Source organism: Caenorhabditis briggsae, assembly GCF_000004555.2.
Source record: "Caenorhabditis briggsae complete genome, chrIII, whole genome shotgun sequence".
NCBI classification, from domain to species: domain Eukaryota; kingdom Metazoa; phylum Nematoda; class Chromadorea; order Rhabditida; family Rhabditidae; genus Caenorhabditis; species Caenorhabditis briggsae.
The window spans coordinates 8785095-8809028 of record NC_013490.2 but is presented as its reverse complement, the minus strand read 5'-3'; the positions used below and the strand labels follow the sequence as shown (position 1 = coordinate 8809028).

The 23934-nt window shown below is 36.3% G+C and overlaps 5 protein-coding genes across 5 annotated transcripts in view; 2 read left to right on the top strand and 3 right to left on the bottom strand.

Moving 5' to 3' along the window:
* The window catches only part of Cbr-gei-1, a gene marked incomplete at both ends in the record, with an annotated part of 5974 nt that extends 5783 nt beyond the window's left edge, over positions 1–191 (bottom strand). Inside the window, one exon of the mRNA XM_002641510.1 lies at positions 142–191. Within this exon, the coding sequence (XP_002641556.1) occupies positions 142–191 (50 nt within the window). The remainder of the gene's footprint in view (positions 1–141) is intronic.
* Positions 192–2835: 2644 nt separating this feature from the next.
* On the bottom strand, positions 2836–12911 carry CBG25883 (the record flags this gene model as incomplete). The annotated part of the gene is made up of 11 exons (XM_045244166.1): positions 2836–2991; positions 3210–3346; positions 5885–5956; positions 9358–9424; positions 9479–9639; positions 10033–10157; positions 10334–10575; positions 10622–10828; positions 11103–11172; positions 12494–12624; positions 12669–12911. 11 exons carry the CDS (start codon positions 12909–12911, stop codon positions 2836–2838), a joined length of 1611 nt encoding a protein of 536 aa, XP_045098957.1.
* A 4936-nt stretch (positions 12912–17847) lies between these two features.
* On the bottom strand, positions 17848–20024 carry CBG09854 (the record flags this gene model as incomplete). Its single annotated transcript, XM_002641509.1, has 9 exons — positions 17848–17974; positions 18021–18196; positions 18245–18533; positions 18624–18886; positions 18933–19230; positions 19280–19474; positions 19526–19747; positions 19800–19906; positions 19953–20024. The coding sequence occupies 9 exons, from the start codon at positions 20022–20024 to the stop codon at positions 17848–17850; spliced, it is 1749 nt and encodes a 582-aa protein (XP_002641555.1).
* Positions 20025–21371: 1347 nt separating this feature from the next.
* Positions 21372–21828, top strand: CBG09853 (the record flags this gene model as incomplete). Its single annotated transcript, XM_002641508.1, has 2 exons — positions 21372–21410; positions 21457–21828. 2 exons carry the CDS (start codon positions 21372–21374, stop codon positions 21826–21828), a joined length of 411 nt encoding a protein of 136 aa, XP_002641554.1.
* Positions 21829–22909: 1081 nt separating this feature from the next.
* CBG09852 overlaps positions 22910–23934 on the top strand; it is a gene marked incomplete at both ends in the record, with an annotated part of 6540 nt that continues 5515 nt past the window's right edge. Inside the window, 3 exons of the mRNA XM_045244165.1 lie at positions 22910–22949; positions 23001–23104; positions 23157–23356. Of these exons, the coding sequence (XP_045094130.1) occupies positions 22910–22949; positions 23001–23104; positions 23157–23356 (344 nt within the window). The remainder of the gene's footprint in view (positions 22950–23000; positions 23105–23156; positions 23357–23934) is intronic.

The window sequence follows — 23934 nt, the reverse complement described above, 5'->3', positions numbered from 1 at the left end:
CGGAAAACCGTATTTTTCGATGCATTTTTCTCGATGAAGAATTTTTTTTCGAATTTTTTATTTATTTTTATGTCAACCTACATGCTTTTCTGCACATTTGATGCAATAAAAATTTAGACCACCTTTAAAGAAAGAAATAACCTGTCAAGCATGTTATGATGTCCAGGATAGAGATAGGAAACAAAGGGCATAATTTCTTTTCGTCGCAGAGTTCCATCATGAATCGGAGCATACGGACCATTATTCATTTGAACACGATGCCTAGATGGTGGAGGCATTGAAAGTTCTCTTCTTCGACTTTCTCCATAATTTCCATTTGACCGTAACGACGAAACTACACTGGAATTCGTATCCGAATATCCAAATGAGTTATCCAGAGAGTCTGGACTGGTGGGCGTTATAAAAATAAGACCACCTCGTCTATTTTGAGAAATTGACTTGCTTCTGGAGGAAGAATTCTGATAGGCTGATGATTGGTAGAGAGAACGTCCGCGATCTGAGAAGATGTTAAAATGGCAAAAGATAGGAAGAAATTGTAAAGCGGAGAAAAAGAGGGGAAATGAAACACGGGGATAGGGAAAATTAAGAAAAAGATTACCTGGTAATATGGAAGGTCTATCGATATGATGTGATCTGATTGAATTCTTGGGAGTGTCATAGGAAACGAGAACTGGATCGCCAATGTTCATTGGAGCAGGTCTACCGCGGGATTCCTTTGGACGTCTACAATTGATATTATCGCATTTTCGAAGGTTTCGACTTTAGTTAGTTCTATCTATCTTTGTTATTCAGAGTTAGTCCACACTAGAAAAATTAGAATGAGAAGAGACGAGTGCACGAAGACTCACTTATTCGGGGATCTTGGATCCATTTTTTTCATAATCGCTCTCGCGCGATCTTTGATTCGTTCACTTTGAGATCGTTGCAATTTTTGGTTCAGTTCATTTACACAAGCTGCTGTGGATGCAGTATCAAGAGAACTAGAAGTTATGAAAGTCTAGAAAAAAACCAGAAAAGAAAAGAGGAAACTCACTCATTGTATCTACCATTTTGAGCATCATACCAATCGGTTCGAAGCACTTTTCGACTGTCGCGGGTTGGTCTGAAAAACAATAAAAATTGAAGTTGTCGAGTTGAATGAAATTTTAGAAGTTGAAGGTCTTTCGGATAGCAATACAGCTCTAACAGAGCTCTCGTAGAATGCGACCCAACCCGTCAACGTTGAGCTCCTGTATCTAATTTCGTATAAAAGCTATAAAAAGTGGACAACTGATAAAATGTTTATCATCTCACCATCAACATTTTATTAGTGGGCTGCTTTTTGATAACTTTCACAGGAACCAAGATAAATTGGATGAAAGTTAAAAGTTAGGGGTGGAATTCTATTAGATTTTTCACAGTATCTTATTTCATAACTAGTTTCATTTTCCAGGAATTTCAGAAATTCCGAGTCAAAATCTGTTATCTCATGAAAATGACAAAACAGAAAACCTCAAAAAAAACTCACTGCGCCATATCACGATGCCAAGTGGAAGTGCTATTGGGATGTCGTGCTAGTGATCCACTATAAACATGATCACTTCCAGATGGGCGACTCCACGTTTGCGAATGCAACTGACTTCCGCCTCCACCTCCTCCAATTCCACCGTAACGCCAGCTATCAGAAGAATAAGGACTCTGAAAATGGGGATAACTTATCGATTGGGATCAACTTCTTCCACCCATTCATTTTTAAAGGGGGGCGTTGTCTCTTCAAAAGGAATTCGTTGGATATAATTTGCGGGTAGAAAAAGATATAGGATGTATCGTTTTCGTCTTCTTCCGCCCATAATCACATAATCAACGGGTGATGATATTATTGATGACGACATTTGATTGTGGACTTGGGAGGAGATAGAATAATAGAAGAGGAATAACAACACAAAAATATATCGGCAGAATACAAAAAATGAGAGAGGGAATGATTGAGAATGGATTAGACGGAAGTGATATATTTTTTATCTGCTCGGTTAAATGTATGTCAAAGTCCTAATTAATAATGTAGCCAGTTAAGGTACTCTAATAAAATCAAAGTTTCAAAAATGGCATCTGGATATATCCTGATCTGGTTTTAGAGGTGAAAATTCGTTATCAATCAATAGTTTTTTTTCTGTTTACTGATAACATGCAAAAAGATCTACGAAGATAAGTAGTGAATCATTAATTGCGAAAAGAAAGAAAGAAAGAGAGAGAGAGAGAGAGAGAGAGAGAGAGAGAGAGAGAGAGAGAGAGAGAGAAAGTGACTTACATTATCATCCACTTTCATCGGATCCAGGCGTGGGAACTCGTTGTTCTGAAATAAAAGTGAGGTTAGAAATCTGAAGAATAATTCGATGATTCACACTTCTTCAAATGTTAGGTGGGGGCAAAATCTTTAAATACCGAAATGTTTTGTTTTTTAAGGCTGAATTAAAAGTGGCGTATGTTTTGAAACTGGCTATTAGAATAGCTCAGAAGATATTTCGAAATTTTATATTATTGAGAGCAAAATAGAGTAAAGAGCTATAATGGGCTAAAAGAACTTAAACATTTTATAGTTCCTGAGAAAAATTGGAATTTTCGTTTTTTCTTCATCAGAATTTCACCATATAAGAGTACTTCGAGTTCAATTATCTCGGTTCCTGAGAGATATCAAAATTGTGTTCACTAATTAAATCTTTGTTTTCTTGTCATAAATAATTTATTAGTTAACAACTTTCTTATATCTTTGACAAAAACCGAGATACAGTGGCTCAAAGTTAAAAGTTAGAGACCCTTCGGTTACATTTTCTACGGTAGTTTATGAAAAAAATTGCATTACAAATTCCCACTATTTATGATTTTTGTATTATTTTGTCTTTTCTTTTCAAGTTTCTTTGATGTATGAAATGAATTAAAAAGCCGGGCAATTTCCAGTAGTATTTGAATTTCATATATCCTAGAACCTGTAATACAAGGACCCCTTACTGTCAACTTTAAGCTAACTAAATTATCTCGATTTTTGTTTAAGATATTGACATTTTGTCAACTGATAAAACGTTTGTGATATTATGATAAACATCTTGCATCTTTAACAAGAACCGAGATAAATTGGCTGAAAGTTAGGGGATCTTCTATTACAGGTTTTATAATAAACCAAAATTAAATTATGTTTCTCAGATTCACCCAAAAAGAAAAAAAAATGAACTTGCCATTCGCCTCCTCATTGGAACACTATCCACTTTCATAGTGTGACATTTATTCAGAATCTCGATTCTTCGATTCAACGAACGCAGATCCGTCTCGGGAAGTGTTGGATCTTGTGATGGTTTGATTGGTAATTTTCCTTCTGAAAAAATAAGTTGTTTCTTATTTGAGCAAATTCCGAGTAAACTATCAGAAAAAATAACGTCATTGTGTTCTCTTGTTTGTTCATGAGAACAAGGTAAACTAGGTAAACTTGATCACTAAAAACCTTGTCAAAAACTTCAAAGAGTTCTTCTGAAACACCGGGTGAAAATTATTTAGTTGACAACACATTTTTCGCTTCTTCTTCTTTTCTAATCGACAAACAGCAGAAGAGAGGAAAATAAGGGGGACTTGCTTAGTGTTGTTTGCCTTATCTTGCTTGCTTATGCTCGAGATAATTTGCCGTTCCAAGAGAAAAAGAGCGAAAAGACAGAAAAAGGATAGGGAGAGGGAACTGTTTACGTTTCGACAAAACATTAACCGGAAGGAACGGAAATCAGAGGCACGTTAATTGGGATTGATCCTATTTTATTAATCGGTTCGTTTTGTTGTGGTTCCACTTTTTAGCACTGATAGTCACGGATGAACATCCAAATCAAGTAAGAATCAATGAACCGTAGCATCTAAAACAATCCAAATCAGTGAAAATCATTTCCAGTTCAAGACATAATCCAATTCAATTCGATTCAATGCACATTAGTGGTTTTCAGATTTCTTTCCAGTTTTCACCTCGCTTCAGAACTTGTGAAATTTTGAGATTTGAGCCAAAGAAAAACGCGAAAGTTAGAAAAATAAATTACTGCTTGAAAACCTGTAATAGAAGGGCCCCTTCACTTTTAATTAGAACCCATATATCCAGTTTCTAGTGAAAGATATCAGTAAGTGGCTCACTGACCGAATTTTTAACATAATATCTCAAACATTTTATCAGTTGTCATATTTCTCCTATCAAGAATAGAGATAAGTTAGCTCAAATTTGAAACTGTGGGGGACATTCTACTACAGGTTTTACGGTACATGCAAAAACTAACAATCTCTAAAAAAGTTAAAGCAATTCAAATAAAATTTGATATGTGAAGATATGGATGGGTCTTTTAAAAAGTCTGAAAATTAAAGGTTTGAAAGAATATACAATATTTCTTATGTTTCGAATTTTAGCTTCAATTTTTTAAAGAAATTCTCCATTTTTTGGCAAAAATTTAAAGATTTTTTTTTTCAAATTCTTCAGATTTTCAGATCTGTAAAATTATGCTGAAATCTCAAAAAGGATTTGAAAGAAACTGAAAGAAATAGATCGGAGGATTAAATCCAAACTTGGATTGGATTTGAAATTTTTCGGGTGTGATAGCAACATGGTCATCAAAAAACACAGAGATTCTAGCGAAACTTGAAGAGCAAAATAGAACCAATTGAAAAAATGTGGTGAATGGAAAATCTAGGACAGGCAAAAGTACTCAAAATGACATCACGAGTTACTATTTGCGACGAGAAGAGAACGTGATCAGACATAACCGAAAATCTTACAGAGGTTTCATAAAATACACAAATCTTTAATTTCACCTAAAAATAATAGTAATCGTAAAAACACTTGACCGAGAGAAACATGAAAAAATGGGGCGAAAGACAGTGTTGCATGGGTGTGTGGGGGCATGTCAATGCCAAATTAGGCAGGTTCTTCTTCTTCGTTTTTTCCCTCCCATCTCTGTTTTGACTCGTAGATTTCCTCTCCCGTTAGGCGGCAACAAAACCCCCGTCACCTAGGCAGGGCAATTCGTCGCAAAAAGCGATTTTTCTAATAGAAATCGGATATATTCTTCTTCTTTGATTCTCTTGTCTCTCCCTCATTTTGGAAGGTTGGGAAGGAGTGACATAGTGTTGTAAAGCATACATTCTTAGGAAGGTTAAAATTTATGAGGGAAAGAAGAATTTGACTTGGGCATCAGAATTTAGATGTGAATTTTTATGTAAAAGGGAGGGGTTTTTTTCTAAATGCCTCCCTCGATTTGTACCTTTATGTGTTTTTGGTCAGTTGAACATATATTTCTTTTAGTGGACGAAAGTTTTGTAATCAAAACGTAGAAGAAAGAATATCTGACAGCAAAGACCCGGAGCCTAGAAATCTAAAAGCGGAAATTTCGGGATTTTTCTGATAAGATATACTCCAATAATGAATAAACGTGCAGTTCTCAACTTAATGTTATATTTACTTTTATAATTACTGATTGTGATTGTTCTTGAGTAAAATACACATTTACAAATGTTAAAACACATGGAAATACGTCTAGTAGAATGTTCACCTAACTTCCAACTTTGAGTCATTTTATCTCGTTTCTTGTGACAGATATCAAAAAACAATCCACTGACAAAATATTTTTGATATTGTTATAACCATTCTGCCAGTTGGCTACTTTCTGCTATCTTTCACAGGAACCGAGATATATGAGCTCAAAGTTGACAGCTAAGTGGGGATTCTGTTAGAGTGTTTACGGTAGATTTACTCTTATAGCCTATAGTCACTTGAACAGTTAAGTTTCTGACCAAACAATCTTAAAAATTTCAGATACGCTGTCTGACCTACTAGTAATTTGGTATTTAATTTGATACCAAAAGTGCGATCAATAAGTCTGGGTTTCCTTACCTTCGAACTGGTCGGCGTACTTCGAGAAACCTGCTTTTCTCAACCAAGAACACGCATCCAGTGCATCTCGTTCTGAAAATCATACATATTCAGCATAGTAACGATTTCAGAGTATTAGTACACTCATTTTTCCAAAATCTGCAGAACACGAACATAACAAAGAATAAGCAAAAAAAGTCGGTCGAAAAGATCAAAATGACCAATCCAAAAGCTTTTTTTTTAAATTAAAGACAGCAACAGCAAAGAAACCAAGAGAATAAATTTTCCAGCTTCGAAAAGTTCGGCTAAAACATGCTTTTGGTAGTGTCAGATGCCATTTTTCACTTTTCTGACTGACTTGTCGCTTTTTCTTTATCGTTCAATGTGTGAGAATGACCTACAGTTGGAATAAAGGAAAGCAATTAAGAGAGATTAAAATTGATAAAATCCAGTGGAACTTTTATGACCTAGAATAGAGTGAGGTGCGGTTAGACAGAACGACGCCTTTTTGACACTTCTTAGATGGATATAGTAGTCACCGTTTTTAGGAGATGTTAGAAAAACCAGTCGGTTTACGCCCCCTGTCGGGGGCTCAACCTCCTGGCTCCCGCTTTCTGTATCTTATAATTGAATTTCGAATTAAAAAATTTTCGAGTTTCCGAATTCATCAAAATTTGTGAAAGTTTTGCATACTATCAATTTTCTTCGAGGAATATTTGATTTCCCAAATTTTCAGAATTTCCAAACTACTGAAAAAAGTTTTTTTATGTTCTGAAATCCGGAGTATGTGAACTGCCCGTTTCCTGAAGTTTTGGATAACTAAAAGTTAGGTTTACTAAACTTTCTGGTCTCCGAAAATTGTGAATTTTGAAATTTTCGAATTTTGAAAAACAGTCGGTTTGCGCCCCTCCGGGCTGATCCTCCTGGCTCCCGCTTACAGTACCCGTTGTCTTATAGACAGGTTTTGTCCTTTTTCCAGGGACTATTTTTTCATGGTCTGTTAGGAAATTTCGAAATTCGATATTTTGGTTATTCAGAATTCCTAGAATTCGGAAAGTCGGAAGTAAGAAAATCCGGAAATTGAAAAAGTAAGACACTTGGAAGTTCAGAGATTAGTAAATTTTAGAAAATCAGATGTAGGAAAACATTAATTTTGAAATCTAGAAAAGTGTTTCAATCTGTATGTCTCAAATACCCAAATTTTGGTATATCAGATTTTAAGGAATCGGAAAATTCAGAATTTTGCACACTTACTAAATGCCGGGCTGGCCTGAAACGGCCCTGTTTGCAAAATTTATAGAATTTCGAAAAAGTTTCGATTCGAGAATTTGAGAACCTGAAAAATTAGAAATTCAGAAATTCAACTTTTCGAAACACAGTCTCGTCGAAAAATTTTTGGAACTTCGGAAAATCGGAAATATTGATTTCAGAATTCGAAAACTCTAAATTTCGAAAATTTAGACATTCCGAAAATTGAAAACCTGAAATGTTGGAAAATCTGAAAATTTGAATTTTTTGGCATATTCGGTGAATAAGATCTCAGAAATGTATAAATTCCAAAATTTGAAAGATATGAAATTAAATTCGGAAATTTTAAACATTATTCTGAATTCCGAAAAAATCGAGTGATCAGAAAGGGCGCTGTTATTTTCCCTCCCATTCTGTTTCTTTCTTTTTTTTCCTTTTATTTTCTTTCCTTTCCACTGTTTCAGAATTTTTTCTTTCTTTCAAATCTTTAAAGCCCATACTAAAAGAATATTTCCACAAAATCCTTGCTCTCAAATGGATAAGAAAAACATTTGGGCGGTTAGACGGAAATGACGTGAATATTTCTTCAATATTTTTCTAAAAATTTGCACTGTAGAAATAGAAGAACGTCTCCAGAAGACGTCAGACACAAAATTTCGAAAGAGTAAATATTCGGGCATCATTTCGCTGCTAATCTGTGAAAATTTGGGAAAATTTGGTTCATTCTGGACTTCGTTAGGGAATGTGATACGGGAACAAACGGACACACACACTCACACACAGAATTTGGTGATTGTTAATAGTAAAGATGATGAGATTTAGCATTTGGGTTGAAACCCAAATGCTGTAAATTTGAAAATGCCGATGATGTGTTTCCAGTGTAGAATTTCACTTAAGTATGCTAGGGTCGCAGAGATGTTATATTTTTCTAGTCTCAATATTCAATCAGATCATTCAACAAATTCTATATTTTTACAGAAAATGTTGTCCCCGAGTTATTAAAGACTACTGAATCTTACTGGATACTCATTGGACTCGGTATTCAACGAAACCGGAAACGAAGCGGTATTGGATACGGAGTCTGTGCTTTCCACACTAAATTTGTCTGTTATATGTCTTTAATAAGTTTAATTCTGTTTTACTAGTTGCGTTATATTAATTCTATATACTATGCAGAACAAAAATTACAGTATGCAAAAATGGGCAGATCTTCAGCTCTGTATTTTGAAATGCCCCAAGACAAGACAACTAGGGCGTCGCTGGCAACTTTTGGACGGAGGTTGTTACGATTTAAAATAGGACCACTACTAAAGGCAGTCAATTTTTGACAAACTTATGAAGGCTCTGACCTAGTGGTAGTTTCAACTTTGGACCAAAATCTGACCACGGCCCGCTCAAAATCCGTTTTCGGGCAAGTGCGGACCAGAACATAGCCAATATCCGTCCAAAAGCCAAACCCCTCCACTTCTGACTAGAAGTTACAAGACGACGGCCATGAATGACTAAAAATTTCAAATTCGGGCCATCAATCGAATTTATTAATAACGGTATGTGAGCTCTCAAACTGAAATTACTGCAATTCTTATTTGCTCTTCGCTCTTTATGATAAAATGTTTCTAAAGGATTTATTTTCAACTTTTAATAGGTTAGAGCTCAGGATCTCTGTGTAACTTTATATAGATAAGAAACTTTAAGAACTCTCGAAAAACTATAGATTTAATCAATTAACTTACTGGCTCTCCTCAGGTTTCTCTTAGATCTATCCTGGGCATAATAGAGCATTGCATCGTTCCAGTAGTCATAATTCGAATAAAAATGAAAATCATAGTGCTTGTGTCGATAGTACATATAGGATAAAAGTGTTTTGTTCTTGTGTTCTTGTGACTACTCAATTTCTCATTCAACCCCATTTTTTGTATCGTATTCTAGTGTTAATGAGAACACTCCGCCTCTCTATCACGCATTTTGCGCAAATATGTGACAAAGGGATCGGATGTGATATGAAAAAAAAAACTGAGAAGACGTTACAAAAGAAGAAGAAGAAGAAGAAGAAGAACTAAAAAGCATGATGTGAAATTGATGAATGACACACGCCGTCAGGCAGAGATAATAATTTATGTTCTCACACATACACTCGCTACTTACGGAAGTTTCTATACAATTGATTTATACTGAACAAACGTTCGCTACTTTACACATTTCTTTTTTATTATTTCAATGAAATAAGACCATTATTGTTGACTCACCAGATAATTGAAGAGCAAAGTCCGCAAACGTATTGTTTCGTTTTGTCACTTCCTTCTTGGAACCGTTCTGAAACAGTAAAGAGTAAGAGAATTTTCTGTGGGAGAGAAGATAAAAACGAACATTCTTCGATGCACTCAACTCGCTGAGCCGTTGTACCATTGGAAGATTCTCGAGTGAGAATGGTTTTTCAATTGTTTTGATTGTTTTTTGTTGTGGTGTTTCGGAAGATGATGATGGTTTTGTGATGATGGAAGAGAATGTGTTATCGTAGACACTTCCAACTGCATTCTTTCGATTTTCTGGCTTGCGATTTCGAAATGCTGGAAGTTTAGACAGGCTAATCTCAAAGTCCTTAAAAGGTCAGGTATTTAAAAACTTCAGAAATTGAAATTTGGTAAATCGGAACTTCAGAACTACAGAAATCCAGAATTTTCGGTTTTTGAACTTCAGTCCTACAAAATTTCCGAATTTCAGAAATTCAGAAATTAGGATCTTCAGAACTTCGAAAATCCAGAACTACAATTATTCAGAACTTCAGAAATTCAGAACTTTAGAATTTCAGAATTTCAAATCTTCAACAATTCATTGGAAATCTCCATTTTATATAATACCATTTTTTTACAATTCCAACTACATTTTCACTATACAATCCCATTTTCTAATTCAAAACTTACATGCTGGAAGTGAGTCAAAAATCTGATCTATTGCTTCATCGGGTGGTGGTTGAGGATCGGGAAACCACGAGCTGTTTCCAAGACTCTCCAGCTCATTTACACTCTTTTCAAGTTCTTCGAGGTTCCTGTAATTTATCACACATTTGCACTTTGGACTGAAACTTTTGCAAGCATTGTATTATTACTACACTATATGTCAATCAACGTCTTCTTTTTTTTCCATCTTCAAAACTAATATAGTGACCGATTTCTGATCATTTTTCTTCTCATTTTGAGAACTATCCATTTATCATTCTCTCACTTTTTCCTTTGCAAAACATTCGACTGTTTGGACATTCCAATCAATGCGACTTCTCGATCTGCTTCATCGGAAGAACATTCCTCATATTTCCCATGATCCGCGCATTCTGGATTCATCCATTCGAACGAAGATGCTCGAGATGGTTTTTGTGTCGCAGTGTCCGAAGTTGCCAAACGATCAGAGCAATTCGATTCGGAGTATGGATATTGAGAGCAGCTGGCTTTCAGTAGGTCTCGAAGAAACTGAAATTAATCAAGTTTCGGGGAAAAAAGAAAAGATAATACTCACTGTCGGTCCAACTACGTCTTCTGCTTGTTTTTTCGATGTTCTGGGAGAGGGAACTGGTTGAATTGGTAGAAAAGTTGAGGATTCCTCATCAAACATTGGAAAACGTTTTCTTTTTAATGGGGATGGTGGTGGAGCTGGAGCAGAAGACGTCATGAGGGATGATGTTGCCAAATTAATTACCAATTCAGGTGGATTTATCAAAGACTTCTGAAAATAATTTTTTAATGAGAAATTGAACATAACTTATTTCCTCTAATAGAAGTGGATACTATCAACTTTGAGTTCAATTATCTCATTTCCTGTCAAAGATACAAAAAGCCGGGAACTAATAAAATATTTATGATATTATGATGAACAATTTATAGGGTAGGCTTCTATTAGTGGTAGTACGGTAGCTAGTTTTACATCGTTTTGTACCGGAAGCTAAACTAAATTTTTTTCTTGATTTTTTTTAAATTTCTGGTCGATAGAAAAAACTCACAGTGACATCCATAGAGCCTCGACGACTAGATGGAAGGGATTCGAGCTCTGCGAAAATTTGAGATGTCCACCTGTAAATCAACGTTTTGGTATCGAAAGTAGGTTTGAAAAATAGAATTTGCAATTTCAAAATGGTTAGAAAATATCAGTAGTCTTCAATTTATAAGAAAATAAAAAACAAATTGGCTCCACCCTGCCTACACTGTAATTTTCGAATTACCAAAAAATTTGTCATTACTTCCTTGAGCCAAAAAAAATAGTACTGAAGGTTTGTTTTAGATACTGTGATGAATGTTTCAATTGAATCTTCCAAAAACTAAAAAAATGAAATTGACCACTCCTTAAAAAAGAGCTAACATTTGTCAATACGATCTAACACAGAGAGTGATCCGAACAGATCATACTGGCAAGTGGCCAAAGTAAACAAACAAAAAGGAAAAGAAGAAGAGGAAGTTAGTAGTTTAGAAACTTGGTAAAGAAAACTGTTACTTTTTAACCGAATCCCGATTGTTGAAATCGATGTTATCTCCGTTCAAATCGCGCACACTCAATGATTTTGTTCCGATTCTGTCAAATGTTATAAATGAGTGTCGAATTGTTTTGTGAATGGATTAGAGAGAGGGGAGTGGTGACTTCATCTATTTCTTAGCTTATCAAATTAAGATGAATGAAAATGAGAAGAAAAAAAAACACATATGTATACATGAAGAAAAGAAAGTGTGGGTAACAACTGTCAATCATATCATATCAGCAGAAAGAAACCGCTGGAAATGCAGTTCTAATTTTTGTCAGCTTCATTGATTCTGTTTAATGTTTAGAGGGTGATTGAGAAAGATAATTTCCAGCATTTTTGAGTTCCGAAATGATTCTAAAGCTTCGCAACTTGAGCAACCGTAAAACATGTATTAAAAAGTACGGTTATTCTATTGCTCCAAGGTTTCTCCAGATTGTGAAAGCCCTTCTATTACAGTGGCCCTTCTATTTTGCGGACCTTTTTTTTTACAAAAGTTTTCTTTAAAAAATTCCATGCATTCTCGTTCAAAATTCATCAATCTCACCAAAATTGAGCAAGTTTTTGAGCAAAAAAAGGGGTTTTTCAACAAATTTCTGGAAAATTTCTCACTGGAAACGTATGGAAAAATTTTTATTTCAAATAAAAAAACATTTTGAAAATACTCTTCTATTTTTCCGTACCCTTCTCACTATCAGAGAACCCTTTCATTAAAAGGCCCTTCTAATACAGGTTTTACGGTATTCTGGAAATTGTGGAAAACGCTCTAAACCTTCGAAACCTAATCTACTTTATTGATTTCTCAATTCTTAAATTTTTCAGACCATTCCCAATCACTGCACTCCCCCATCCATTCCAAATCGAATTTTTAAAAATCTCACTGTTTTGTGCTGTTCTCATCGTTCTCATTCTCAGTTGTTCCTTTCAAATTACTTGTCGAGTGAAATCTTTTTTTCATATTTCTTTTCCCTCCATACTTTCGTCGATTTGATGGAAGTGTGTTCGAGTCAATCTGAAATTAAACGGAACTTTTTGAAAATTTCTAGAATCCTGTACCTGAACTTTTGTGTCATCATCATCACTGGAAGTGGATTGACCCGAACCACCAGTAGCCAGAATCAACCCAATATCTGGCTCAATAACCAATGATTTTCTCTGCTGTTTTGTGTATTTCCTTCTTCGAAGAACGGGTATGTTCTCAGAAGTATTTTCAGGCAAAACTTTGAAATCTTCATCAGCCATTAGGATCATATTCATTGATTTTACTCGTGGTTTAATTGGTCGATGTCCATTTTGCATCGGAAAAAAACAAAAATAAGGAAAAGGGGTTGGGCCAACAGAAAAAGGGCAGTGTGACCGAATAAAAAAGAAAGGTGAGACGAAAGAGAGACCATAAATATTTTATGAGATATTTGAAGAAACAAAAAATGTATAGTTTCAAAGGAAATATACAATTTTAAGGCAAACATCAATGGGTTCAAAATTTGAGGTTTGAGAATCAAATTTTTGGAAAATTCTGAGTTTTTACAAGAGATTTCCGGAATGACTTGTTTTCAATAAACGGAATCCGGAATAAAATCATTTTCTTAGAATTCAGAATTCAGTTTCCGGAAAAATTAAAATTTAAAAGAATCCGGATTGAAACTCACTTCTCAAAATACGGGATACGGAATCTGAAACAAAAAAAAACGCAGAAACTGGAAAAAGGAATCCGTAATCTGGAATCTAGACATCTTCAGTGTGCAGAAAAATCCTTGAAAACACATATGGTGCTTCATTTTTGCATGATGGAGCGGAAGTTTAAAATTCTCGCGACATAGAATTCTTACAGATAAACATTTTTCTAGAAATCCGGAAGAACAAAGTTTTCTCGCAACTAGGAATATGGAATGGTTTTAAAATAAGCGAATGATCATCAGGGCTGGTGCATTTTTGATGCACTAATCAGTTAATTAACCTTATATAATTAAAAAAAGGAAGTTTCAAAGGATGCTGAATTTGAAAACTAGGTAATAAGATTTCAAACTGATAGAAAGAATTTTCATGAAAAAAGTATGACTCAAAACCTTGCAAACACAACAAAAATTCTCGAGTTTGGCCATTTTACTAGGAAAATTTTTTTCAGCTGAGACAACATTTCTTCGTTTACTGATGTTATCAATCGTGTAGGCCAACATTTCGAAAAGGAGTTGAGAAGTACTCCTTCTAGGTTGAAAAATAAAAAAGAATAATCAGCATTATCAAATCAGAAATCATTCGGAAGGGCAATGACGTGGAACTGCTTACTGCGTGGGTCAGGACACAGTAGAACAAAAAAAGAACGAGAGACAAGAGAGGGAAATGTAAACAAATGGAATGCTTAAATACATTGATGGAGAAAAAAAGAGAATATGATTCACCTTCTCACACTTTACAAGACAAAATGAGCACCGTATGAGAGAGAGAGCAAGAAGAGAGAGAGAAAGAGTTTTGAATGAGTGTCAAGTGATGTATACCCAAATAAGTACACATATATATATATCTATTTAAATTTTGCAGTCTCCCAACAGCAGTCTCTCTGTTTCTAATCTATTATGCAAAACACGCCGGAAATTGGGAAACACGGAAAAGAGGAAGAGAGAGGAACAACATTCCAAAACTACAGTACATATGTTCCGGACCCGAAAAACCACACGTATCTTTCTAGTCTTTTGTCGAGTGATTTGTGTTAAGATAACTCTAGGCTCTCTGAGAGCCTCAGCATCCGTCCAAAAAATTTCTTTGTCAAGTGGATTATTGAGCGCCTCCTGTGCCAGAGGAGCCACTTAAACGAGTGTCTTGCCGGCGGATATGGATTCAAAATGACGAGAAAAGAAAAGGGAGGAAGTCGTAGAAGACTTCAGAAGTTGACTTTCAGAAAAAGAAAGCCAGCAAAACCTTTTACGAGGGGAGAAAGAACTCTCAAGAGGGATTTTAAGCTGATTCAGTTTGTCAACTTCCCAGGAAGGGATAATTGGAAATTTGAATTTTGTTTTGAAAAAATATGAATTTGTGCAAATTCTCGAGAAACCAGAATAGTCTAGAGCTTTCTGCGAGTTCCGTTTTTCACACCGGGGGACAACAGTAATCCGACTCGGAACAAATGATGCTTAAGAGAGCCGATCGAGGTAAAGCACTGGTTTCTCCAAATAAAGCAAGACACAGTCTAGAGAGCGGTGGGGAACTAATGAAGAAAGTCAAAAAAAGGGAAGTATAATATCCAGTAGTCCTAGAGGTCCAAGTCGACAAGAAAAATCTGAAGAAACATTTCAAAACTAGGTACCACACGACTAGCGATAAAATTACCGTATTTCTTCTAATCTCAAACCTTCAACTTTGAGCCAATTCATCTCGATTCCTCTGAAAGATATCAACAATTTGTAAACTGTTTAATTCTTTATCATGGTTTTATCAGTTGACAAAATTTTAATATCTTTCACATTAATCGAGATAATCGAGCTCAGGGTGACGGTTTGGGTCAGCTTCTATTAGTGGAAATACGGTATCCAAATAAGAAACTATCATTGAAAAATCGGTTCGGCCAAAAAGGAAAATAATCAATTTCGCATTCATTCTTAAAACTAGAAATCAAACTTCCTGACCCCATTGAATCTATGAAAGTTTTTCAGGTAAGAAAAAATACTGAAAACCAACAAAACCAAAGAACCATAGCCCTAAAATATCAAATATGGAAAAAATGGCATTAAGAAAATTTGGTATTGAGGAAACGAGGAAATCGAGACCCAGAGAAAAAGAAATTCAAAAAGTTATGTATTCGAAGGAAATGACTCAGACTGTTCTTCTGTCACCAAGCATTTCATTGTTTTTTGAATAAAAGAAGAAGAAAAAGAAAATATGAGAAAATAAAAATAGGAAAAATTCCGAGAGCATTACTAAATTTGAACTCTCCCGGCGAGCCCCGGGAATGTTGATATGGACCTATCAGAATTTACACAAAGGATTATGTCTGGAGGTATTACATGCGTAAAGAGGGAGGTGAAGAAGAGGCGGTTCCGATGGATCAGAAATCTTGGAAATCAATCAAATATCAACTGGTACAACTTGTCATCTTATAGGGCACCTTATAAGGATATATTCAAATTGTTGCCAATCGAATCGATGGACACCGCAAAAGAGAGTGATTTTGTTTGCGCGTCTCTCTCTTTCGCATTGGCGCGCAACAATTTCCATGTTATTTGTTCAGTCGCTTATCTTATCAGATTTGTTTCCGTTCTCTCCCTCGTTTTGCCATGTACTCCAAAGAGAAGAAGTCGGCACTTTCTCTCTTCTCATCCCTTCTCAAAACTTATAACACGTTCCGGTCAGTTTATGTTCCGACAGGACCGCGTACAGAGCGAAAGTTCAGGAGAAGAAGAATTAGTAAGAGAAGAAAAAGCATGTGTGTTTAAATTTGTATTTTTGGGTGAAAGGCTTTTTTGAGAATCAATAACCACATTCCTTTTTTTCTGATTCTCGATCTGCGGAAAGGTCAATCACAAGATCAGCTCTTGACAGAGGCGCGGCATTTGGGTTTAGATAAATATCAATTAGAACTAGATCGAGGATGTTCTGGATAACGAGTTGGTGAAACAGAGAAACGTGAGTTGAAAGAGGAAGAATTGAATGTCAATAGATGAACATTGAGATTTTGGAAGCATCGAAAAAGGACCAGCTGGCATTTCGATAGGGTGTGGCAGGGTCAGAGCGCTTTTCGGGTCGGCTTTTTTGAGCTGGCCTGCCATCTGTAGATAGGGTTCGATGCGTGGGCGGACAGAATTCTTTATTCAAAAAAACGTAGATTTTTCTAGAAAATTTAAGATTCCGAATTATGAAGATGGGAAAGCCGTGGCCACAGGTTCCAGAACGAGAACTGTTGTAATCGAAAAAGTTTTTCCCAGAAAACAGACAAAACATTATTTAAAATCTGATAAATATGAATATTATATTCTTCAAAATCAGAATACGGTAGTTTTCGTTTTGAGACCTGCAACCACGGAAACAGAGAGCTAGCGAAGAGCCATTCTTTGGTTGGTTACTTTTTGAAGGTAGAAAGAGAACGGTTGAAAATTTTGCCAAATATCGAAAAAGAAAAAATACATACAACAAGTTTCTAGGATATTCGAAATTTTCCCAAAAAAAATAAAAGTAAATCGAATCAGGTTGAGAAACAGTGGAAGCTTCTTCCACTCGATGCATGGTAGTTCAACTTTTAATTAAATAAAAGGAAATGAACGAGAGAAGCATTGACAGATGGAGATAATCAACAGCAAAACAATTTTCTAATTAAAAATCAATGTCTCAACTCCCCCTTTCTCCATCCCTTCTCTCCGCCTAAATTACTTCAAAATAAGTGAATGAAGTCGCTCTCTCTGTCCAGCTGTCTTACGTACCACTCTCATTCACAAAAGTAGAAGAAACCAAAGGGTCGAAGCAAGAGACATCTGGCTGTCTTCTTCTTTTTCTTCTTTTTTCGAAAGAACGGAACATTTGTCACCTCTTCTTTTTCCTTTGTAGACGACGAATCAGCTGGCATCACAAAGGAACTGGTAGATCGCTTTGAAACCGCAAAAATCAAGCTGAAGTTGAAAAGTGTTGCATGTGAAGATTTGAACAAAATGGCACGGCAAAAACATAATGTTTCAAACCTTCGTTCGGGCCAAATTTGCAAATTAGCTCGGTTTTTCGATAAGAAACAAATTCGCCAGCGATCATGTTCTTATCAAGAAATCTGAATCGACGACGAATTGACGCCGACACAACACATTTCAGAACAGCTTTTTTAGATCGACTATAATGAGAAAGCCAGTACTGTTTAGGATCCGCAATCTAAACTGGACTGAAGAAACATGAGAATAATAGTGTAAATTCTAAAGATTGACACTGACAAATGTCTTTTCAGAACAAGCAACAGTTTGAAAAGTTAGGAACAATATTTCTAACAACACGAATCGAATCAAAAGAATTTGAAACGTATCCTAATTCTTGTCTTCGAAATTCTCAGACGGTTTCACTTTGGTGTTCTTTTCAGTTTTCGCTTCATTAAACTTAACTGTCAAATCGGGTGCGAGGTCAGGATGAATTCTCAAGTGTTTTGGTAGTAACACCTTCCATTTGTGTTTAAATTTAACCAAAAAGTGTTAACCGTTTTATTAGAAATCTTCTGTTTAAAGAAAGAACAAAGAAAAATTATAAGAATGTCATCAGGGATAAATATTGTCTAGATTGATGGGACTGGAGTCAATAGAACCTTCGTGGCGAGCTCCCATTCGAGATCCACATATGTGAAATTCCAAAAGTCTGGCTGTCCGAAATGGCGAACATTTGTGATATTGGTGTTATTCCAGCTAAATTATGAAATAAAACCTATTAACTTATTTATAATAAACTTACTCAAATGGTGGAACATCTCCATATGGTGGTCCTCCCCAGGCACGGAATCTCAATTTCTTGAACATCTCGTAGTTGGTTCCCTTGAAATCAAGTCCTGCATGATCTCTGAATCCCATGGACTCGACTTCGTAGGTTCCGCCAGGAATGTTCAAGTCTCCACGAGCAGAGATTCCTCCCTAAAAACAACAAAAATTAGTAATTTGGACCTCTTAAATTACTCTCACCTCTGCTGTCCATGGATCTGGAGTACATTTACATCTGGCGAATTCTTCATGTTTATAGTTATTATATCTCATCAATTTTGTCAAAGAATCAATGTCGGTAACCGTCTGATGATCTCTGTCAAAAATTCTGGCACGTGGAGAACCTCCCCATTCGTACCATGCGAATTGTTTGGCTTTGGTGTCGAATCCAGAACGTTCGCTGATTTTTGGAAGGAACGGAATGTTGTAGGATGCAAAGTAGGTGTACTTCTTCAGGTACCATGTCATATCACGAGACTCGTAGTAGCCACTGAAAAATAACAACATTTTGATAAGGATATTTTTTTTCTGATTTGATAGATCTTGGATGTTGGGAATATTTCCAAACTGGAAGACTTACGGTGTCTGTTCAGAAATCCAGAGTACATCCTTGTCTGGAATTGGTTGTCCTGGCGTGAAATGCTTCCAATCCAAAACTGTCCACTGATTATTGTATGTTCCTGAATTGTACCGCCCGAAAGTGTCAACCCATTGTTTTCCAGTTTTTGATAACAAATTGGAGACCATCGATCTGACCCAGCAGTGAACTTGCCCTTCTGCACTCATATACTTATCAGTGTACAACGAAGTGTTGAAAATTGCAATGGTTGTTTCGATTGAAGTCTGAAAATTATTTTGATCATTGTAATCATGACCGATTCCTACTTACCAATCCAGCAGATGTGATTGTGTAGTCGTCAGAAGAGATGAGTGCTCCTGGATATCCAGAGAAAGTAACAATATGCCCTGGAACTTCGTTCACATCATAACCGAACTTGTAGATCTTCAAAATTCTCTGCATCCAACTTAGAGATGACATAGAGACATGAGCGATGAACAAGTCCTTGTTTCCTGGAGCCAACTTGATGAATCCGGAGCATCTTCCGGCTTCTGGATATTCCAATGGATCTGGAGTCTTATTGAGGTATTTATTGAGATCAAACATATCTCCAGCAAGTTGCATCATGCTGAAATTATGAGAGTTTGAAATAGAAAAGAGATATGGGAGAATCTTACTAAATCGGATGAAGATCGAAACCGATTTCTGGTGTCAAGTTTCTCTTACTGTAGGCATCGTAAACTCCCGTGAGTTGAGCGAAAGTCAAATTGACTTGACGCCAGAATGGATCAGTTGGTGGATGGGATTGCACTTGGCTTCTCATCCAATCCAAATTCTGTTGAAGGTAAACGTAAAGCCTTTTGCAGAACAATCTAAAAAGTAGGTAAAGTCTCATTTTGTAGAGCAGAGTCATTCAGTCTTACGTATGATTATTGCACATTGTCTCAATGGTATTACGGTAGTGATAGTAGATCTGAAGACGAGTTAGCTCTCCTTCAGCGACTCCAGCAGCGTATGCCTGGACATCGTAAGAGTGGCTGGCAAATGTTTCAATTTCGAGAATTCCCCATCCAGTTGTGTTAACTTGGTTGGAGTACTTTCCAAGGGCAACTCGAGATTTGGCATCTTTACATTCTTTGTCATGACTGAAATATTTTTCTAGTTGGTACATAAATTCAAACTTTTGGGACGGCTTACACAATATCCAAAAGTGTCTCATCTGTTCCATTCACACAAACTGACACATATTCATATTTGAATTTTCCAGATGAATGATCACTCATCACCTGCTCAACGGGAACTCTCTGAAACAAACTGATCTATGTAATTAGCTAATCTGTCGAAACTTACGTTGTCTCCCAGCCATGGTTTCTCTTGATCTATAGCAGCTATTAACCCAAAGAGAAAGAAGAGTAACTTCATTCTGGAAACGGGAGAAAATTTATAAACTTCAAAGGTTTCTGCAACAAAAAAGAGAATAGCCTAAAAAAGAAGAATTGGAGTAGAATAAGAAGAATAAGAAAAAGGTTTTCTTTATCATCATCTATCAATGATAATGAAAACTTTTAGGTTAGACAGTGAGCTAATTCCGGAGGGAGATGTGTAGAAGAGACATTCTTATCAGTGAATGTAATTGACCGACCGAGCCACCAAACTGATACCAAATCGAAAGTTATCTAGAAGAATTACATTTAGGATAGATGGAGAGGAGAGAAGAGAGAGAGAAAAGAACAAGTTTGTTACACTGAAAGAATGAAAATGTTGCTTGAGATGAATGGATAAACAAAAGTGTCAAGAGTTGCAAAGTTTACAGAGTTCGAAAATCAATTTTTTTTTGAAGACACAGTTAGAATCGTTCTTGTCAATGAACCTATTGGTAATAGTTTAAATTGTGACAAGTCTCATGGAACCGTTTTTTGTATAAAATTCAAAGAAGTTCAAAAATAAAGCTAGAACATATTTCTGTTTAATTCTTGAATCTTCCAAAAATTAGAAAAACATGGGTGGAAAACTGGCGGAATTCCCCTAATAATTGTGCCAACCTAATCTCCGCCCACATTGCATGCAAAGCATAGTGGACGGCGGAACCCGGGAAATGTCGGTACATCCAGAAGATCCCACTATATAATCGACCTCGTTTGGGTGCTCTTTCGGTGAAAAAAAAAACTAATTGAACGGACAAAAACTGACAAATCCGAAGAAAAACGGACGGAAAACTGATGAAAAACGGGCAAAAGGCGGACGAAAAACTGATGAATAAGCTGATTTTAGGTCGATCACAACCCTATAATACCGTCGATCTTAAACAAAAATACAGAACAAGCATTCAACTAATTTTACAGACCCAATTTTACGATTACCAAAAAGTCCGTAGAATCCGTAAAGTTTGTAAAGGTAAATTCACATCCTGACCCAAAGTATATACTCTTTCTTATAGTTAGTTCCATTACCACGTGAATTATCTAACCAGCCTCATCGCTCCATTTTGCATCTATCGTATATTTTTCTACTCCAAATCTCTTTTAAACCGTGTTTTAGGAAAATCATTTTCTTGAATATCTCGTCATCAATCGAAGTGATTCGACGCACAATTGGACACAATTATAGAATGCCAGTTGCAGACTATCTCATTCTCGTTCAGGTATCAATTATCCCACCGGCTCATAAAACTCAGAAATCTTTGAGAATCTCTTCTTGATCTTGGTCGTAGTTTGTCCAGCATGGATTTTGTGCAAAGGAAAGAAAAAAGCTCCCACAAACAAATCCAAAATGGGATCAAACGAGCCTGTTCCAACAAAATCGTCTCCTGTGAGTTGAAGAATCTATATAGAAGTGTATGAAGGCATTTTTTCAGAAAGTCCCCAGTGCTGATGTTGCTCAAAGTCAGAAGATCGCAGTTAAAGAAGAAACGAAAAAAGATGAAGCTGTAGAATCAAAAGCAGAAGGAGAATCGAAAGAAGGAGATAAAAAAGAAGGAGGTGGAAGTGGAGATGCTGCGAAGGAGAACTCTCTGAAACCATTCCCCAAATTCGAGATGCCAACTGAAAGCAAGAAAAACAAGAAGTTGGCAGAAAATGAGAAGGATAAAAAGGAGAAAATGAAGAATGGATTCTATCAAGAGAAATCGGATGAAGATGATACTTTGGAGAAAGTGGATAGTTTGCATGTTGAGCAATCGGAAAAGACGAAGCGGTCCCAGAAGAAAAAGAATAAGAAGAAGACATAGAAACGAGATCATATAGTGTTTTGCTTTTCTCATAAAAAAATTTTCATTTTAATTTTTATTCTTATGTGATTTGGCGACCAGGGGAATGTGAATTCAAAACACCTGTAATTGATGGGTCCCCTAACTTTTAACTTTGAGTTAATTTTTCACGACCCTTGTCAAATTCGGAAGTTGTCAACTGATCTATTGGCAAAATTTTGATATCCTTTGCAGGAACTGAGATAATTGAGCTCAAACTGGACACTGTGGGGCCCTTCTATTACAGGTTCAATTTTTGATTTTTTTTTTCTAAATAAAATATTGGTACGGCGTTGTACTGAGCTCAAATTCGGAATACAAAAACTCAAATAATCCATCAGTAAACTGGTCGAGTTCTAAATTACTTGATTAACTTTCAGCTGAGTTATCGCTTGCCAAAGTTGCTTCATCTCACGATCATCACAAGAAACTTTACGACGTTCATCTTTGAACCATAATGCCAAAACCCAGACTTGAGGAATCGTTTGGAAAATTTTAATAGCTTTGAATCATGCGTGAAATCATATTTCTACCAATTTTCGTGCTTTCAAGATACTTGTGTCTAAAGATATACCTGTTTTTATCAGTAAGGATAATTGTGCGCCACTCTGTTTATCCTTTCAATGTGTTTTCTTTGAATTTGACTTTTAAAACTCTCAAATTTTCAATATATGCAAACAATAGTAGTTTCTATCTTTATAATTCACTTCCTGTACTTGACCGAATCGAAACGGAAAGTCAACACGAAACTCGTTAGCATTCTAAACCTTGCTAAACCTCTCTCTCTCTCTATCCCTGAAACCGGCCACTTTTCTTCTCCTGATCTCTCCCCGTTAAATCCAAAATCTCTTATAAATCCTCTCCTTTTCACTTCCAATCCAAAGGCAATAAGTGGCGCCGGATGACAATCATAGCGTCGTTTTTATAATGATTGACCTCTTTCGGTCATGTAAGTGGATGGTAGTATTCCTTTTCTCCACGCCCCCAGCCATCTCTCTGATCATTTTCCGTTCTTCGAAACATACACTAATCGGTTCGTTTCACCAGTTTATGAGACTTCTTGATGAGACATCTATTCGGCTTCTTCCTTCTACCTGTTCTCGGTATATTCCCATCGTTTGATTCTTTAAAAATCTTCTTCGCCCTTGTTATAGTATCCTCTCAGTTAGCTGCAGTCTACTCGGAAGCTTCTAGAACATCGGCATGCAGTAATTGGAGCAGTTGGGGTAAATGTGTATGGCCAGATCAAAAAACTGGGGTGAGGTTTTGAATCAGAAAGAGGTTACTGTAGTTTAGCAGAACTCTTCCAGAAACCATATCTTGAGCAAGTTTCATCAATTTGCCAACATCATTGGTTTTACTCTTTTATCAAGCGTTATGAGAACTCATTGAACTCCTTCTATTCTTATATGGGAAGTGTGTTAAAATCAAAGAAGCCATGTGGGTTGTGTTCTTATAAGCAATCGTGTGGATTCGGAGGCGCTGTCAAATGTAATCAAAGTCCGTTGGCGTAAGTTTCTTCGTTTGATTTCGGACTATCAGTCTTTTAGATTTTAGATATTATTTAAGTAAAAAATTCGGAGATATGGAGGATAAACGCTGGTGTCAGTAGCCGAAGGTCTGCCGTAACCTAAAAATAGTTTTATTTTCCGGTTGTTATTACCTCGATTTTCGTGCGTTTTCAGACAATTTTCTTAAAGGTGGGGAGACATGAAAAAAATAATGTTCTCGAAATTCCGTTCAAAGATGTCCCTCGAGGAGTTGTACTTGTGAAGGCGATGATTGAGGGTGCGGCGCCGCTACCGACTGAGCCACGCGGGCAAAGAGAAAGCGGACGCCCGATTGCATACATAAAGGCGAGGACGACAGCTGTACGCAGAGTGACATTAAGCGTTGTACACCATGACGGTAGAATGCATATTATCCTTGTCAGAGAAAAAAAAGGTTGAGTCGAAGTGTATGCGATGTTTGTAAACAAATATCTGAAAGCGTAAACAACCGGAAACAGTTGAAACGAGTGCGACAGTAACCCGGCGGGAAAATATTAAATTTACTCATTTTTTATTTTGCAGCAAATTTCGTCGAATA